Here is an 18,867-nt window from a genome sequence, read left to right as displayed (position 1 = left end):
ACCAGATTTTTGTTCCCACTAGACAGATTGGACATATAGGGGCAGATGTATTAAGCCTTAACAAGAGATAAATGCAAGGGTGATAAAGAGAGATAAACATCCAGCCAATCACATCCTAACTGCCATGTTACAGGTTGTGTTTCCAAAAAAGTCATCAAGGAGCTGATTGGCTGGACGTTTACCTCTCTTTATCACCCTTGCATTTATCTCTTGTTAAGGCTTAATACATCTGCCCCATAGATCTGTAGGTGTGTGAAAAGGGAATTCTCTCTGCGTCACAGGACCAGGTCAGGGGAGTATATAGTCAATGTGATGTACATCTCTTCCTAACGTTTAACAAGACCTTTTTTTTAAATATGTAAAATATTAAAAGCTCTCAGTCCACTTGTGACAATTGAAGCCCACAATTACAAGTTCCCTTTTACTGTGGACAATAACCATAACTGAATGTAGTGTTTACAGTAGGCTGCTAGTTCCCGAAGCCATTCTATGGCCCTTATTCTGGATCGGACGGTACGGCCCGCGTGCGGCCGTACCGCCGATGTTTTTATTCTGCACATGCGCAGAGGTCAATCTGCGCATGTGCAGCCCCCTTCGCCGCAGACGTATTTCGTCCGCCGCAAAGGGGGCGTATAGGGGCGTGAGGGGCTTCATACCCTCATTTCCCTATGTGTACGCCCCGCGTTTCATGGGCGTTCCCATGCAAACGCGGGGCGTATGCATGGTAATGAGGGTATGACGCAACTCATGGGGGCGGAAAGCTGACGTCGCCGGATGTCAGCTCTCAGCCCCCATACAAGCTAGCACACGGACGATTGTCCGTGTGGTCTCAGCTTGCGGGAGCTGCTGGGGCGTGCGGACCTGCCTTCGATGGTCGACGACCATCGAATGCAGGGGGCAGCTCCCACCATGGTGGAGGCGTACGCCTCCACCATTTTTATGCGGATCGCCAGCCGTCCGTGTACGGACGGCCGTGGCGATCCGTCTCGTGGGCGGGGATTGGTTTGTGCGGCCGGAGCCCCGTGTGCGGCTCTGGCCGCACCAACCAGAATAAGGGCCTATATCACAATATGTTTAATCATTTTTAAAAGGAGAAATGGATAACTCCTGTAGCCAGAGGCCCATGAAGAGGTTATTTGAAGCTATACCCTGTGCCCATTTTGTCTCCTACATGAATGCACAGATGAGGGACACGGGACAGACTTAGCTGGAGAAAGGTCTGACATGAACCAGGGTAAGTATAGAGAGGGGGGGCGTGGCCTCACTAGCTAGAGGCCGGACGTGTCTTACAGCTCTCCCTTACAAATCCTGTACAAACTCCTGTTTCCAGCAAATATATTGACACAGGACTAAACAGAGAGGTGGGATATTCTTTCCTGTTATCTCTATGCTTCCCCTGTGAAACTTCTGCGGGATGGGCGACTTCTTACAGCCCGGTGCGGGTAGCGGCCTGTTCAGTCTCTGTGGCACTCCGGACCCTGCACGATGCCCCTGCCGGGATGTTCAGTGGATGATCCAATTTGCATCCGGCTTGGAGCCTCCTCGTTTGCCCTCCTAGAGTCCTGCGACGATCTGTGTAGCTGCGGACCGCTCTCCCTACAGCTGCCTCCTGAAAATATACTTACCCTGCGTTGAGGCTTTGGTTGGGATCGCAGCCATTTTGGGTTCCACGGAGTCTTTCTGTTGCCGGCCTTTGGCTTGCTGGACTGCCCCTACCGTCTACGGCCACCACCGAGTTGGTTTGGGGGTCCCTTCTATCAGGCGGGCGGACTGTGTGTCTAGCTTGGACTCTGGTTTTATATAGCCCTGCTGCTAAAATGGCGAATCCTCTACGCTGTATACTGCAGGCTATAAATGCCTCTACCAATAGGTTCTGTCGAGAGCTCACTGCAGTAAAAAACTGTGTTTTTTCTATTTCATCTGCAAATGCTAATCCTGCTGTTGTAACTACTACTTTTACACCCCAAGATCTTGCCTCTGCAACCCTTCCAGATGAGGCTGAGACCTCCTATATCCTGGGGGAGTGCTCCATAAGCAAAGATTTTATGACTCAGGTACAGTCAGTTACAGCCCCTATTGATCCTACGTTTGATTATACTCTGATGGAAGGCTGTGTGGATGGTGATTTCCCCTCCTATCACCATGATGTAGCAACACATGTAGACCCTGTGATTGGTCACATCCTAGAAGAGTGCTGCTTGCTGGTCTTGTCTGGATCTGCAAATATGTCATGCCTTACCCTTCTATATCCGGATGCTGTTGCGGTATGTCCAACTGTATATTCGTTGCTCCTGCAGGCAACTTTGAGATCCTGGAAAGTATTTTGTGAACGTTTCAGTCCTGCCCCAGTGGGTACCTGAAGCCTTTCTACATGCTACCTACCTATAGATCCTTTCTGGGACTGAAGAACTGGCCAGATTAGATCCACACAGTATAGCTTAAGATGGTTTCCTATTTCTCTCGGTCCTGCTTATTTTTAATTTTCTTACTTTTATTTTTCTGATATACACTGATGTATCCTTACATATATATTGTGTTTTTATGACTCAGCCGATGCTTGCTTAATATTTGACATAATTGCATATGCCACATTTGCTATATGTTTATATTTTCTGAGGGTGGGCTTGGTCATGTTCCGCCTCGCTTAGGGCCATTAGTTTATTGTCCCCCTGTTAATGGGTTGGGCAGTGGGATGGGGGGGTTAATTAGGTACTATAGCTAGGATATAGAATAGGTATTGGGGTAGGAGTTAGTTCATTACGGGCTCCAGGTATACCTAAAGTTGGGGGTAGGCTATACAGGGTGAGGGGTTTGGAGGTAGGGTTGTTTTGGGAATTTTCTGTATTATTTTTTATTTTGGGTAATTGGGCATAACCTTTGTATTATTAATATAGATCAATATGGTTACTGCAGGATATAATAAGCAATCCCTACTAAATAAGAAGATGCTGGTTACCTCGGTTTGCAATTATTATGTCAATACATACTATATAATGCTTTTGATTGGTCGTGCCCGAATGGCGCCTTCGGTGCATGAACTACCACGTAGGTTCTCTGCACACATATGATATGTAAACCTTGCTCCATTACATAAGATTGTATTTCTCTATATGCTGTATTGTCCCCGGATTATTTTGCAGTTTACATCGATGCTCTAACTGCCCACATATATGTACGGGGTGTTTGTTGTCTATGTTTATGCAAAAATGTCAATAAAAATTATAAGTATAGAGGTGGAATGGAGCAAGGATGGCAGGACGGGTCAGCGCATTTGTCATAGTGGTGGGTGTAGTAACAGATAGAGAGGAGGCATAGTTCGGCAAAGATAATATGGCATAGGCCAGGTTCCTTTATGTATATATAATTTACTAATATTACCACTTATGACATACAGAAGGTAAAAGTATCTTTGTTTTACCTTGTAGTACTAAATGCTTTTCACATGTTCAAGTTTGTGATGTGACTAGAAATGCATGATCTAACACTAGGGGCACTATGGCAGAGATGATCTGGGTATTACCAGACACAGATTATCTGTAACTGCACAGTTTTCAGCCTGTCACTAGGGCACAAATGATGGTGTACGGATGCCTAGAACAACACACAATCTCTGTCAGGTTATAGCTGACAGTTAACAGGTCCACATCAAATAGTCCCCTCAGAACCTAACATGCCTCCTGTGTCTATGGCAGTCAGTGCAAAGGCAGAAAAAATAAAGATATGAATGAATTTGCACATTGTCATGGTATTGGAACTTTTCCCAACTCATTACCCATTATTCCTTTGCCATTTACAAATGTGATCAATTTTAGCTTTAGAGGGCCTGTGGTCCATACATGATGCATTAACGCTAAACACCGCAGCTTTGTGTAACAACTTAAAATATACTATATAATGTCAGAATGTCAGCTTGTGGGAGCAATTGCTAAGGAATCTTACTGTAAAGAACCCTACATGCACGCACCTTGGAAGAGGGCAGGCTGGATGGCACTTATGTACTGGAAGACGCTTTTGAAGAAAACAAGTGTAGTGGAATAGACAACTTGATTCTTGTATTTTGCATGAGCTTCGTTATCAAAGTTGCTGATATACCGGCACAGTTCTTTCACACGGTGAAACAAATCATTAAAATTCCTGGGCAGAAAAATACAAATTAGATAGCAATATAAATAGATGCATGACAAATGACAGAACTGAATAGAATGAACATATGTGGGTGTTCTAAAAAGCAGAGGCGAGCCCAGGGAGGACAGAAACCTCCTGAGTTGATGGTGTAATAGAGATCACAAGGCTTCTAATAAGGTGAGTTCTGCTCATAGACTAAGATCATCGCTGGCCCAGCTGCTCATCTGCTGGTATTACCAGCAGATGAGTGACTGAGTGGATGGCTTTCCATAGCGTCCTGCTATGGAAAGTCATCCTCACCTGAGAAAAGGCGCTAAAATGGGTGAAAACTGATGAGTGTCTATGAACTTTGTTTTTCAGCCCAGCAATTATACCCATCATCTGGGCAAGATCCCACAAACCAAACCTGACATTTATCACATATAAGCTTTCATGAATGTTGACAGAATACTGGAAATAAAACAGAACTGCTTGGTTACTGTTGTACCTGGTCCCCTTGTCCATCTGCCATTCACATCTCATTCCAACAACAGAAAGGATCTTAAACAGCCGGTCCCAGGGGTCCAGTATCTGTGAGGACTTCTCAGTTAGACCCTCAATGATGTATTTTTGGGAGTTACGTTTTGTAGGAGAGAGTAGATCGGAGGTATCCTGTGTGCCTATTTACAAAGAAACAGGAGACCAGCAGTTGAATAAACCTGCAACATACTTACGGGGTATTGGTTTTGGATGACTGAGTTACATACCTGGATGCTGGTTATCGGCCTGTGGAGATCGGGTTACATAATTGATGTAAAACTCTGCCGCTTTGTTGAGGTATTTGTATAACAGGCTGGCAGGCAGACGTACATCCAGGTTATTAATAATAAGGGGCAAAACATCACAAACTGGCAATAAAAAAAAGAGGGTTATAAACATCAGTTTCAAGAGAATGATACCAAAACACATATAGCCGTTTCTATATCTATCTATATAAATATACTGTATATCTCAGTGTGCACCGGAGATTGCACACTCTCGCGATCGCTAGCAACAGACACTAGGTTTCATGTCCTGCACATCAACCCTAGCGATATTGCTACCACCCTTATTTATGCTAAAGAAGGATGGCATATGATCATTCCGTTCCTCATTAACTTTATACCAGTGCACAAGGGCCCCCGGGGACACGCATTTGCTCTGATGTTGGAATTAATGCCATTGCTCCAGTGTGTACCCCAGCTTAATTCAACATGTTTTTACACTAGCTCCACATGCATATACAGTTCACACCCTGCTGTATATTAGATAAAACCAGTTCTAGTCAACTGCAAGATAATAGCAAATACTAACTTTCCAGCACTGGCTGATATCATAATTACTATCACATGCCTCACAGAGAAATATAACATCTACTAACAGCTCACATCTACTTTATGCAGAAATAGGTTGTATTACACTTACCAAACAGTTTTCTAAAACAGTTTACAGGAGACTCTTGGTCCTCAAGACTCTCAGCTTCTAGCAGTGTTTCACCCAAGCTAACCTGACAGACATAAGGAACAGCCAGTTATGCGGTGATGCGTAGGAATACACTGCTACTGTATATTGGATTACTATGTGCACTTAAGAACTTCAAACATTAGTATGCCTTATAAACCTCTAATCATTATGTTATTAAAAGCATGCACTTTTGAAAAACAGCAATTAGGAAGCAAGACTTTTACGCTCTTGTTTTCTATACTACGGTATATGTAAATAATAACTGTAAAGAACACTATAAAAGGATAACTATTTGCATTGCATCGCATCTTCTAGATCAAATTGCAGTTTTTATTTTGCGATGCACGCTACCATTTAGTCCATATCGCAGGAAAAAAATAGTATATGCATGCAGGTATTATTTAACTAGATCGCATGTGCCCTGTAATTGACTATTGTAGTGTAGTCAAAAATCGTGTGTAGTTCAAATCGCACCCAATGTACAGTCCACATTTTATAGCACAAAATGTATGGATCAAATCGCACCTAGCACACATCTCGCTGTGTGTGGGATCCATTAAGGCTATGTACACATTAGAACGGTGGCATACAATATAATATTGTATACAGATTCCCTTGCACTCCCTGACATTTGGATATCTTATGTACATACTGGGCCTGATTCAAGTTAGTTTGCAAAGCACACCTCGTTTTCTAATGGACAAAACCATGTTCACTGCAGGTGGGGCTGATGTAACATGTGCAAGGAGAGTTAGATGTGGATGGGGTGTGTACTAATATCTATATTGCAGTGTAAAAATAAAGCAGCCAGTATTTACCCTGCACAGAAACAAAATAACTCACCCAACGTTCTTGGTATGTTAAATTTGCCCCACCTGCAGTGCACATTGGTCCATAAGCAAATGAAATGTGCTTTGCAAACCAACCTGAATCACCCCTACTATATGATGTGACATAAGATTATAATATGTGCATAGCATCACTCAATATCTTACCATCAGGTCTGCATGCAGGACTATGGGTCCATACACATTATGCAATATTGTACACATTTATTGTATAAATTAAAAACGTCTGTAGCAAAAAAAAAAAAAAAAGAAGTTGCTTAGGATTCTGGGTAGATTGAAACCTGGCCCTCTCTTCATAGTGATTATCTGTCGGTAGAGACCGATTACTTTTCATTTTGTAGTTCACTCAAAAAAAAAAAATCATATTGAAACAAAAATAATTTGATTTATGGACAATTAATAGAACAGTCCACAAAATGCTTACAAATTTGGAATATTCCCAATATAAAGTCCAAAATATGGAATTTGGCATTGATGTGATTACAGATCCAATTCTCCATATAGATTAATAAGGAATAAATCTAACAGAAGGAAATACACCTGCTTACCCCATGTTGAACCACTGTTTCGGGAAACCGTCTCAGCAGTAGTAGCAGCATTTCTGCCCTTTCCAGTGTATTAAAACATTGTTCTGTAGCTTTCAGCAACATCTCACATTGCACCCGACCGGGAAGAGCCTCAAACAGACCTGCAGATCACAGTTATCAATGGACCACATCTCGCAAATCATTTATCAGTGATGCATAAAATAGGAATTTGGTACTCACCGATAATTCCGTTTCTCCTAATCCGCAGGGGACACTGCCTTATACCATGGGGATTGGGATGTGGTCTGGAGGAGCCGGCACTTTAAGAAAATTTGTCCTGCTGGCTACTTCCCCTCCCATTCCCCCTCAGACTCCAGTCTTAAGGAAAAAACTGTGTCCGAGAGGAGCCCTGGAACCTCAGAAAAGAACACCAACAGTTAAATCTTTAACCAACAAAAAACCGTCACCAGTGAACACATTTATTCATACTCACTGGCCAACACAAAATTTAACAAAAGAACTATAATAGAATAGAATAGACGCGCTGGGAGGGCGCGCAGTGTCCCCTGCGGATTAGGAGAAACGGAATTATCAGTGAGTACCAAATTCCTATTTTCTCCCACATCCAGCAGGGGACACTGCCTTATACCATGGGGATATACCAAAGCTACCCCCACGGGTGGGTCAGCGCTATTCTCCTTGTAACACGGCCCTGCCAAAATTGGCCACTGGTCGTGCAAAAGTGTCAAATTTGTAAAATCTGACAAACGTATTTGACCCTGACCAAGTAGCCGCTCGGCATACTTGGGATAATGACACTCCTCTAGCTGAAGCCCAAGAAGTCCCCACTGATCTAGTGGAATGGGCTGTCAGTCTTGTTGGAACGGGCTGTGAAGAAAAAACATAAGCTTCCTTAATGGTAAGGCAAATCCAGCGAGCTAATGTCGCCTTAGATGCTGGAGATCCTCTTCTTGCTGCATCATACAGAATGAACAGAGAATCCGTCTTCCTGATAGATTCTGTACGATTAACATAACATCTTAATGCCCGAACGACATCTAATGATACTGACTCTCCCGAAAGAGATGGTACTACAATTGGCTCATTAATGTGAAAAGCCGTAACAACTTTCGGCAAGAAATCTTGGCGCGTCCTGAGTTCTGCTCGATCTTCATGAAAGATTAGAAAAGGTGAACGACAAGATAGTGCACCCAGATCTGAGACTCTTCTAGCTGACGCCAATGCCAACAGCATAAGGGTCTTCCAGGTTAAGTATCGTAAGTCCACTGACTCTAAAGGCTCAAACCTTTCCGACTGTAAAAATCTCAGAACTAAACCAAGGTCCCATGGTTCTGTCGGTGCCGCAAAAGGTGGTCTTAACCTCAAAACTCCATTCAAGAATGTCCTGATCTCTGGAATATGAGCCAACCTTCTATGAAAGAAGACCGACAATGCCGAAACCTGGACCTTCAAAGAACTCAGACTCAACCCAGAATCAAATCCTGCTTGTAAAAATTGAAGAAGCCTTGCCAAGGAAAATACTGCCCTTGGAAACTGGTGGTTTTCGCACCATGTTATGTAGGCTTTCCAGATCCTGTGATAGTGGGCTGATGTGACATTCTTCCTTGCCCTTACCATCGTAGGAATTACTGCAGATGGAATGCCACTCCTTTTTAATAATTCGGCCTCAACAGCCAGGCCGTTAAATGAAGCTGACGTAAGCCTGGGTAAATGCACGGACCTTGCATTAGCAGATCTTCTCTCAACGGCAGCACCCAAGGGTCGTCCACTACCAGATGACTGAGGTCTGTGTACCATGACCTCCTCGGCCAATCCGGCGCGATCAGGATGACCATGGCTGATTCCTTCTTGATTTTCTTCAGTAGCCGTGGCAGAAGAGGAAATGGCGGAAAAGCATAGGCTAGATTGAACCCCCACTGAACGGAGAACACATCCGTTGCCAGTGCCGCCGGATCCCTGGACCGAGCAAAATACAGCGGTACCTTGTTGTTCCTCCTGGATGCCATGAGGTCTACCTGAGGCATCCCCCACCTGGCTGTCAATTGGCGGAACACCTCCGGGTTTAATTCCCATTCGCCTGGGTGAAGATCTTGACGACTTAAATAATCCGCCTCCCAATTGTCTACACCAGGTAGGTACACTGCTGTCAGGTTCTGAACGTGACCTTCTGCCCAAAGGAATATCGGCCGAACTTCCTTCATTGCAGCACGGCTCTTCGTGCCCCCCTGACGATTGATATAGGCCACTGCAGTGGCATTGTCTGATTGAATTTGAATCGGTCTCCCTTGTAGAAGACTCGATGCTTGACCTAATACCATCCGGATTGCTCTCAGTTCTAATATGTTGATGTGAAGCTGGGCTTCCTGAACGGACCAACGACCCTGAAAAGAATAACCCAGGGTCACTGCCCCCCAGCCCCGAGTGCTGGCATCGGTGGTTACCAAGGTCCAATCCATCATACCGAATTGGCGACCTTCTGACAGATGGTCCCTGTTGAGCCACCACAGAAGTGACAGTCTTGTGCTGGGCCTCAACCTTATTTGTTTTTGCATCTGAAGGTGCGATCCCGTCCACTGGGACAGAATGTCCAGCTGAAATTCTCTGGATCGGAACCTTCCGTATTGAAGAGTTTCGAAAGATGATACCATTTTTCCCAATAATCTTGTTGCAAGATGCACTGTCAGATACTTTGTTTCCAGCACTCGCTTCACCATTGTCCGAAGAGATACAATCTTGTCCTCCGGAAGGTATATTCTCTGTTGGACTGTGTTGAATAGAAGTCCTAAGAAGACAAGCCTCTGAGTTGGCTGCAGGTGTGATTTCGGAAAATTTATTATCCACCCATGTTGGATTAAAAATTGGTACGTGAGTACTGCATCCGAAATCAACTTCTCTTTCGATGGAGCTTTGAGAAGGAGATCGTCTAAATAAGGAATGATGGAAATCCCTTGAAGACGAAGTGCTGCCACCATGCAAGCCATTACCTTGGTAAAAATCCGAGGAGCGGAAGACAGGCCGAAGGGAAGCGCTCGAAATTGGAAATGTGCCTCCTGAATGGCAAACCTGAGAAACTGTTGATGAAACTCCCATATAGGGATGTGAAGATAGGCGTCCCTTATATCCAGGGACATCAAAAATTCGTTGGGCTCGAGGCCTGCTACAACTGACCGTACTGACTCCATTTTGAATCGGCGGTAAAGAATAAATTGATTCAGGCTTTTTAGATTGAGAATCGGCCGAAACGTTCCATTTGGTTTCGGCACGAGAAAGAGATTGGAATAAAATCCTTGCCCTCTTTGATCCGCTGGAACTGCCACAATTACACCCGATTGTAGAAGTTTCTTTACAGCCAAATCGAGAGCCACTCTCTTTTGTTCCTTTGACGGGAGGCCCATCGTAAAAAACCTTTTTGGGGGAACAGCTGTGAATTCCAGCTGATACCCTCTCGCTATTATTTGCAGAATCCAAGCATCCATGCAAACCTGCTGCCATGCTTCTGTAAATGACAGCAGTCTTGCCCCCACCTGAGAATCCCCCAGGTGGTCTGGTAATCCGTCATGCAGCAGGCTTCTCAGGGGGCTTCTGCTCCTGACGGCGAGCTGAAGACCCTGTTGGTAACGCTGAGGCTGCTCCTCTGCCACGCTTACCTCTGAATGCGGAAAAGCCTCTGCCTCTACCTCTACTTCCTGCACCACCTCGAAAGGCCCGAAAGGAAGGACCTCCGTAAGGCCTTTTAGAAGCTGGTGCTAGAGATGGAAGAAAAGCCGACTTCCCTCCTGTAGCCTGGGAAATTAGTCTATCCAATTCTGGACCAAATAATATTTCCCCATTAAAAGGTAGCGCCTCCACTGCCTTTTTAATCTCTGCCTCCGCCTGCCAAGAACGGAGCCACAGGGAACGTCTTGCTAGAACTGCTGATGCCGAAATTCGAGCACCTAATGCCGCTGTATCTGTGGCAGCCTCTCCAAGATATCCGGCTGCCTCCTGAATGTATTCCGCCAGGGGCAATAATTCTGATCTAGGCTTGTTCTCCTTCAAACCAGTGATCAACTGGCCTGCCCACTTTTCAACAGCCTTACTCACCCAAGCACCTGCCAAAGCTGGTCTGAGGAGAAAACCAGAGGCTGAGTAGACCGATTTAAGGGTAGCCTCCAATCTACGATCTGGAGCTTCTTTCAGTGCCACAGCCCCTGGGATAGGAAGGGTTGTGCGCTTAGATAGTCTAGAAACTGATGTATCTGCCGGAGGCGGACACTCCCATCTGTTTCTAGAATCCTGGGAAAAAGGGTACAAAACTTTAAATCTCTTTGATACCTGGAATTTCTTGTCCGGAGACTGCCAGGCATCTAATAAGATTCTATCCAGTTCAGGACTTTCAGGAAAACACACCTGACGTCTAGGAGTTTTCCCAAAAATAGACACTGGAACCGGAGCTTCAGGATCAGAAACCTCCAATGTTTCTTTCACTGTCCTGATTAAAGCATCCATACCTTGAGGATCGTCCTCGACAGAATCCTCTATTGGAGGCTCATAGTACTCCTCTCTAAACAGTTCCCCTTCTTCCGCTGATGTATCATCTTCTTCTTCCTGAAACAGTACCTCAGCTCTCCTAATTCTAGGAGCACTAGGATGAGTCTGTGAACCAGAGGGAAGAGATCTGGACAAATTATCGACTGATCTCAATAGAGAGGTAGCCCAGGCTGGTTCCGCTGCAGACAAAGACTGTATCTGAGACTGCAGACTCTCTCTCTCTTTACGAGAGGCTGCCAGTTCTGCTGATAAATTTGCTAGAACTGCTGCTAAATCAGGAGCTTGCTGGTGCTCATCTGCAGAGGACTGAGCTGCCCCATAACAAGCTTCACATGTAGACACACCCTTTAAATGCTGTTTAAATTGAACCTTGCATTTCTTACACGTATACAGCTTTAGAGAAGCCTTAGAAGCACTCCTCTCTGCCATTTTACATACAGTGCACCACAGTGATCTACAGAGATAATAAGAAAGAATAGGGGGAAACAGAGCCAGCTAACCCCTAATCTACCCACCAATGCTTCTCACCAGACCACAATACCTTTTTGGTGATGGGAGAAGGTTTTAAACAGTCAACGCAGGTACCCTGCCACTGGGAGCTGCCGTTGCTGTAGGTCAGGCACTTGTGGGCTTTGGCGTCTGCATCTTATATGCAGACGCTATCCGGAGAACAGACTCACTTCAGGGAGCTGCCCTTCCGGTTTCTATGACGCTGCTTCCGCTTCCGGGTCCCCTCGATTACTGGTGGACCTGGAGAAGATGCCTGACGCCGCGTTCTTGAGGTAAGAACGCCTCTCCCTGCTGCCGCGCTGTCACGGCGTACAGGGATTTTAGTACCTGACCCTCCGGCCTCGCCGGACACACACTTATAAAAACAAGCGACTGGGGGCGTGTGGATGCCTCCGGGACCGTAACGCACGCTGCATGCAGCTGCGGCGGACCCCCAGGGATTCCCTGGTGGCTGAGTCCAGGAGGTGCCCTGCATGCAGCGCCGACCTGACTCACCCCAGCGCTAGTAGACAAGCTACAAAAAAAAAAAAAAATATATATAAGAAAAAATCTTCAGTCTCGTCAGAGAGACGTGCCAGAACCTCCTCCGGACACTTTTTTCCAAAGACTGGAGTCTGAGGGGGAATGGGAGGGGAAGTAGCCAGCAGGACAAATTTTCTTAAAGTGCCGGCTCCTCCAGACCACATCCCAATCCCCATGGTATAAGGCAGTGTCCCCTGCTGGATGTGGGAGAAAGTATTTTGTTCCATTCTAAACAACTGATGCGTCTATGAAATAGTAACTCAGATGTGGGGCATGACATATACTTTTAATCCAAATACGGCCTCTTGAAAACACTGAAAATGTGAAACTGAATGAAATTGTATCCATAAACAGTGCAGGATTTCTACACCTTTCACACATGTAGTGTTCATTCTGGCACCCACTATATTTGAAAACCCATGCAGTTGCTCTTCCCTGCCTGGGGTGTCACTGTCTGCTATAGTGCTTCTAGCACAGTGTGGTCTGTATATCAGCACTGATATGCAAACCAGACCTGTGCAAGAAACGACACCCCAGACAGGGAACAGGAACTGCATGGGTTTACAAAGATGGCGGCTGATAGAAGGAACACTACGCATGCTGCAAGAACCCAGGTTTTTGCACATAATAGTGCGTCAACCTCTTTTTTGGTATGTTGGCAGCGTTCGACTGAGACCTGGAAATTTGTAGGCTTGATAGACCCAGCAAATCCCCATGATGCATGGTGGTTTGCATGGAGTAGCATGGAGCTGCTGTTACAGTGGCCCTTATTCTGGTTGGTGCGGTAATATCCGCGTGCGTCCGTGCCGCCAATGTTTTGTGTCTGCGCATGTGCAGAGGCGTCTCTGTGCATGTGCGAGCGGGGCGTATGGCCAAATCCCGCATGAAATGTGGACACTCCGAACAGGGGGTGGAGAGGGGCGTGAAGGGCTATTTGGGCTCATTACCATATGCATACGCCCCGCGTTTCATGGGCGTTCCCATGCAAACGATGGGCGTACGTATGGTAATGCGGCCGTGACGCACGTGTAGGGGGCGGACATATAACATCGCCGGATGTCAGCTGCCCACCCAGATCCCTGCTTTTGCACGGAAAAATGTCCGTGTGGTCTGAGCTGGTGGACCACTCGGTCCTGCATTCGATGGTCTGCGACCGTCGAATGATGGGGGAGGTTCCCTGAGATGGAGGAGGCGTATTCCATGAAAAATACACAATCGGTCCGTTCGGCCAGCTCCTTAACACGTACAGACGGAGTTGGCGATCCGTATGGAAGGCGGGGTTTCGCACGCACGGTCCTGGCCGCATATTCGGATCCGGCCGCACCGATCAGAATAAGGGCCAGTGTGTTGAGAACTTATACCATGCAACATAATAGTGTAATATATATATATATATAATATATTTCATGCATACTAATACAGGGCTCGACAAACCCCAGTCTCCAGCTCACAATGGCGACCAGATTCTGCTCCCTGGCGACCAGATTTTTTGGGGGAAGAAGCAGAATCTGGTCTTGGCCGGGTGGGCTTGTGCCCTGTGGTGCGGTCGTCAACCCCCCCTCCCACCAGCTTTATAGGAGCCAGAGAGGGGCAAGAGCAGGTCTGTCGTGGTGAGCGGTTCGGGAGCCAATCAGGAGCGGCAGTGGTAGCTTGGCTCGTAATTGGCTCTGATCTGGCGTCAGGTTTAACATAGCCGCGCCATACCTGCTCTGATACGGGGGACGGGGGCCTTCGCCTGCCCTGGCCTCCAGCTCCGATACTCCTCATTGTGCACTACTAGGCTGCTTCTTACCTCTTAGAAACTGTGTCTGCTTATCCTGAGAATCATTTCGGAGAGCTGCTGTAATCACACCGATTTCCCTCCATACCACTGGCTGGTCGTTGAAGTTCACAAACCTGAACATAAAATTAGAAACATAGAATTACAAGCCAAGCAGTTATAATAGTTCTAGAGGAAAACTAGCTGGCCAAGCAATGTTTGCTTTGTGACCACACGGCTGCGTGATACCACCACTACGTGCTATATATGTCCCTATTGCTCTCTGCACACATCTCCCAAAACAGATGACACACCGCTCACATAAGATGATATTCTAGGATGTCAGGGTCCAGCAAATGGAATGGCCATAGATTATACAAGACAGATAAATAGAAAACTAGCCATGAGGCTGGAAGCTAGCAATTGCTGCACCGAGTGTTCCTCACACATCTTAGGATCAAATGACCTTCGTGTCATTGTATGATATTTACTTGTATCATGATCCCTTCAATGTATACAGTAGCATTGTAAAATATGACAACACTTTTAAGGTTGGCTACTGAATTTATAAAGGACTTTTCAATATAACTGGAATATATTGTATGGATGAATAACAGCAATTAGTGATTATGGTAAAACAATCAGTAATTTCCAACATCAATAAAACATGGAAGCCGTGGTTACACTATAGATAAATCAACTCAGTACTTGTGTAGTTTCACGGCGGCAGGCTAAGCTACGTTAGGCTAAGCTATGTTGTCAGCATAGCCTAAAGGCTGCCTAGCGTAGTCAGCGTAGTGTCCCCGCGAGCTGCAGCTCTGTTCCCAGCAAGCCTAGTGAGCGCCTCTCACACAGCGCCGGTAACCGCCAGATTACCTGCGATGGCGGATGCCATGCGGGCGCCGGCGGAGAGGGGCTCCATCAGCCTGAGACGCACATCTCGGACGCTTGTGCGTCTCAGTAATTCTTGTGGCAAGGTACAGCAACCCTGCCCGTGTCCGCTTCAGGGAGACAGGGTTAGGGGTTCGGTAGCCCGTGCGTCTCGTGCATAAAGTGTGGCGAGCCCCGCGTGGGGATGTGTAAAACAAGCCCGAAGCGTGGTGAGCGTAGTGAGCCACGCAAGGGGACGCGGAATACATGTCAAGTAATCCGCTGTGATTGGTGGCTCCCCACACCGACGTGGATAGTGGGGTATGAACAGGTCGGGAGGATGCTTAATACGTGCACTCGCCACACTTCGGGCTGATGTGGATAGTGGGGGTGTTTAAAAGAAAACATTCACACCTGTCATATCATTCATCTGAAACAGTAATGACAACATGTGTTAACTGGCAACTGTATTATATTGAACAATAAAGAAGAAAGAAGAAAACCAATGAACAATGTTCAATAATAGCATATAACAAGTCCAAGAAACTGTAAAAAAGCTGACTGACTACGCTAACTACGTAAGCTCCGGCTAGCCGCGAACATACTGACTACGCTGGGAACACAACGCTGATACTAACAGGGACGCTGACCGCAGGAACACTACACTGATTCTGACAGGGACACTACGCTGACTACGTAACTGCCGCCATGAAACTAAACAAGTACCATCACCTCTTTCAAATTCATGGGGTCTATTCATGAATTGGTGAAAAGAGTGAAGTGAGCCAGTGGAGACGTTGTCCATGGAAACCAATCAGCCGCTACATATAATTTTATACAATGCACTTGATAAATGTTACTTCAAGGCTAATTGGTTGCCATGGGTAACTTCTCCACTCTACACTAATTCATGAATATACAGCAAAGCATGTTACTAGTTTATTCTAAAGTTCAGTCAAGTTATTCCAAATCTTCGGTCAGGGTATAAGAACACATAATATACCTTAATATTGCATCCTGTCATTGTTTCTAGAATAATTATCTTTATTATACTACATTTTTGCCGTTTATACATAGTGATGTTATTTTCAGAACTGAATAGAAAGAATCACTTACATGTCGTACAATTGTCTCCCAGCTGAAGCGGTTCGTTCTGCATTCCTTTCAATACTGTACATCTCATACTACAACAGAGGGGAAATAAATACACACAGGTTAATTTTTATATGTGAAAATCTCAGACACAAATCACAAACTACTGAGAACTGCTGGAACTCAGGACAGGTCACCAGGAAGGGGTTACCAATAATTAGTGTAAACCAAGAGATAAAACCCCAAGGTACAGTGATAAATGAGTAGAAATTCTCTATTTTTCGTTAATGATATGTACAATAATGATATAATCATGCATATCGTTTAGTGTGTAGTGTACCCACTACATCGTTAACAATCCGAGCTCCGGCAGATTGGTAATGATAACCCCTATCGCCTGAGCATGCAGTCAAACCTGACCAGATTGTCTGTGATTGCCTGTTCTACAGGGGTCCTGGTTATGTCACTAAAGGATACTGTTAACAATATCATTCAGTGTATACCCTGTGGTTCGTCTGTTTCGCAGGACTGCATATTGTATAGTGTGTACAGGGCATAAGCCTCCCATAAATGTACATATACAAATGAAACTATGACTGTACAGTATGTTACCTAATAATGCCTCTGCACATTAACAGAACAAATGAGGTGTAAGAGTCCTTCCTACATATCTCAGAGCCGCCTCAGACTCCATTTGTTAGTAAAGATCAGAAGTCTGGCGCTCTCCATCACCACAGGTATTTCCCGCTACATCCTAAATTCGGGTGTGGTATGATTCACCGACAGTCATAATCCCGACGTCGGGATCCGACTGCCTGGTCTCAGACAGCGTGGCCAGCGCAACAAAGCCCCTTGCGGGCTCACTGCGCTAGCCACGCCGCGGACACGGTGGAGAGCTACGCTCGCCTCCTATTCGATTCTCCCTCTATGGGGGTCCACGAGGGAAAATAGCCGACGGCCGTCGGGAACCCGGCCGTCGGTGTTTTAACAGTCGGGATCCCGACATCAGGTTAATGACTGTCGGGACCCTGTCCGGCAGCCCCTAAATTCAGCCTTCTCCCTTTACCTATGCCTGACATCCCCAAAACCCATGAAAAACGTCAGAAACATTCTTGGCACTGCCAAGTGTCAGAATGTGGCTGCTTTGAATAAAATAAAGGGTACTTGTGTATTATCTGGGCGCCCGATTTTATCATTACATGCCACTACTTAAGGCATGCGATTTTTCATTGTAAAGACCAGATTTTTAATTGTATAGTCACCAATGGGTGATTTCATACCCCCCACTATCCAATGGAGTTGATTTTATATAGTGTGGCAAGCGCAGCGAGCCCCGCGAGGGGGCGCGGATTACTTTAAATGTATTCTGCATCCGCTCGTCACACTATATAAAATCAACTCCATGCGTAGTTGGATAGTGGGGGTATGAAGTCACCCATGGGTGACTATACAATTAAAAATTGGGTCTTTACAATGAAAAATTGCATCGCATGAATTGTATGCCACTATATTGAATACAAAATGTTTTTTCCCAGGATGCATTTTGTGTTTGCAGGTTGCAACATGTGTCCACATTTGCAGCTGCACAGTTTCCTCTGATCTGTGCCGTAGTATTCTTCATAAAACAATGCAAAAAGGAAAATATAGCCCCAGCAATTATACCAATCCATAGTAGGTACTATGATCACATACTGTGATGTATTTAATTAGTGCGCTGTGGATTGGGGTGCATTTATCATATTCCATTCTCATGTGATGAGGATTGTGACAAAAATGGCCCTTAATTTTTTTAAAATTTTAAAAAAGTGTTTCACAGTCCCGGCATACAGTAACACTTGTCATGTCATACAGCTAAATAATAATTCCTAATATTCGTTTTATTATAATATGAGAGACATAACAGGGAAAATGGAAAGCAGGGCTAAGCTACTGTATCTTCCTGCAGCTCATGTGTACTGAATTCCATGCAGCCTTTGCCACTAGAAGGGTAACCGGGTAAACAGGACTTGCGGCCATAAAGCCCCGCTGCCCGGTAGTCCAGGCCTGTAGCACATCCCGCCTCGCCACGGGCGCCCACCTGGATGTTGAAGTCCTGTGGGTACAGGGTGCGGGCGGTGATCAGCCAGGCTCGTGCCGCGCACGTGTCTTCCTGCACCAGCTCGCGCGCCCTCTGCACAAGGAACTCGCAGTCCCCGAGGCCGTCCATGACCCGGACGGTGGAGACCCAGCACGGATTCACGGATTCACGGATTCAAGCGGCAGCCCGGAGACAGCTAAACGCATGCGCCGCGCATCTGACGTCATCACAAGGCGCTTTCCTAATCACCATAGCGACAGCATCTGTCAGCGCTGTGCTCCGTGTTGACGTTCTGACGTGTTGGGCGTGCTTATTGATGATTTTTCGCATGCGCCGCGCATCTGACGTCATCACAAGGCGCTTTCCTAATCACCATAGCGACAGCATCTGTCAGCGCTGTGCTCCGTGTTGACGTTCTGACGTGTTGGGCGTGCTTATTGATGATTTTTTATTATTGTTATTTTTTTCCCCAGACCAGTAATGTTAAGTAGTACTTACCTGGAT

At 45.8% G+C, this 18,867-nt stretch overlaps 1 protein-coding gene across 2 annotated transcripts in view; it reads right to left on the bottom strand.

Moving 5' to 3' along the window:
- INTS10 (integrator complex subunit 10) overlaps positions 1-18,586 on the bottom strand; it is a 34,080-nt gene extending 15,494 nt beyond the window's left edge. Inside the window, exons 1-8 of one of the 2 annotated variants that reach the window (XM_083175422.1) lie at positions 18,364-18,586; positions 16,311-16,378; positions 14,358-14,461; positions 7,004-7,143; positions 5,569-5,650; positions 4,872-5,012; positions 4,613-4,784; positions 3,965-4,134 (exon numbers count right to left, since the gene is read on the bottom strand). In XM_083175422.1, the coding sequence (XP_083031548.1) occupies positions 3,965-4,134; positions 4,613-4,784; positions 4,872-5,012; positions 5,569-5,650; positions 7,004-7,143; positions 14,358-14,461; positions 16,311-16,378; positions 18,364-18,492 (1,006 nt within the window). In that variant the 5' untranslated portion in view covers positions 18,493-18,586. The remainder of the gene's footprint in view (positions 1-3,964; positions 4,135-4,612; positions 4,785-4,871; positions 5,013-5,568; positions 5,651-7,003; positions 7,144-14,357; positions 14,462-16,310; positions 16,379-18,363) is intronic. The other variant, XM_083175430.1, reaches the window with a different exon arrangement.
- Positions 18,587-18,867: the final 281 nt, after the last annotated feature.

The sequence above is a fragment of the Crinia signifera genome, chromosome 1 (genome assembly GCF_055691185.1).
Source record: "Crinia signifera chromosome 1, ASM5569118v1, whole genome shotgun sequence".
NCBI classification, from domain to species: Eukaryota; Metazoa; Chordata; class Amphibia; order Anura; family Myobatrachidae; genus Crinia; species Crinia signifera.
This window is presented reverse-complemented; position numbering and strand designations above follow the sequence as displayed.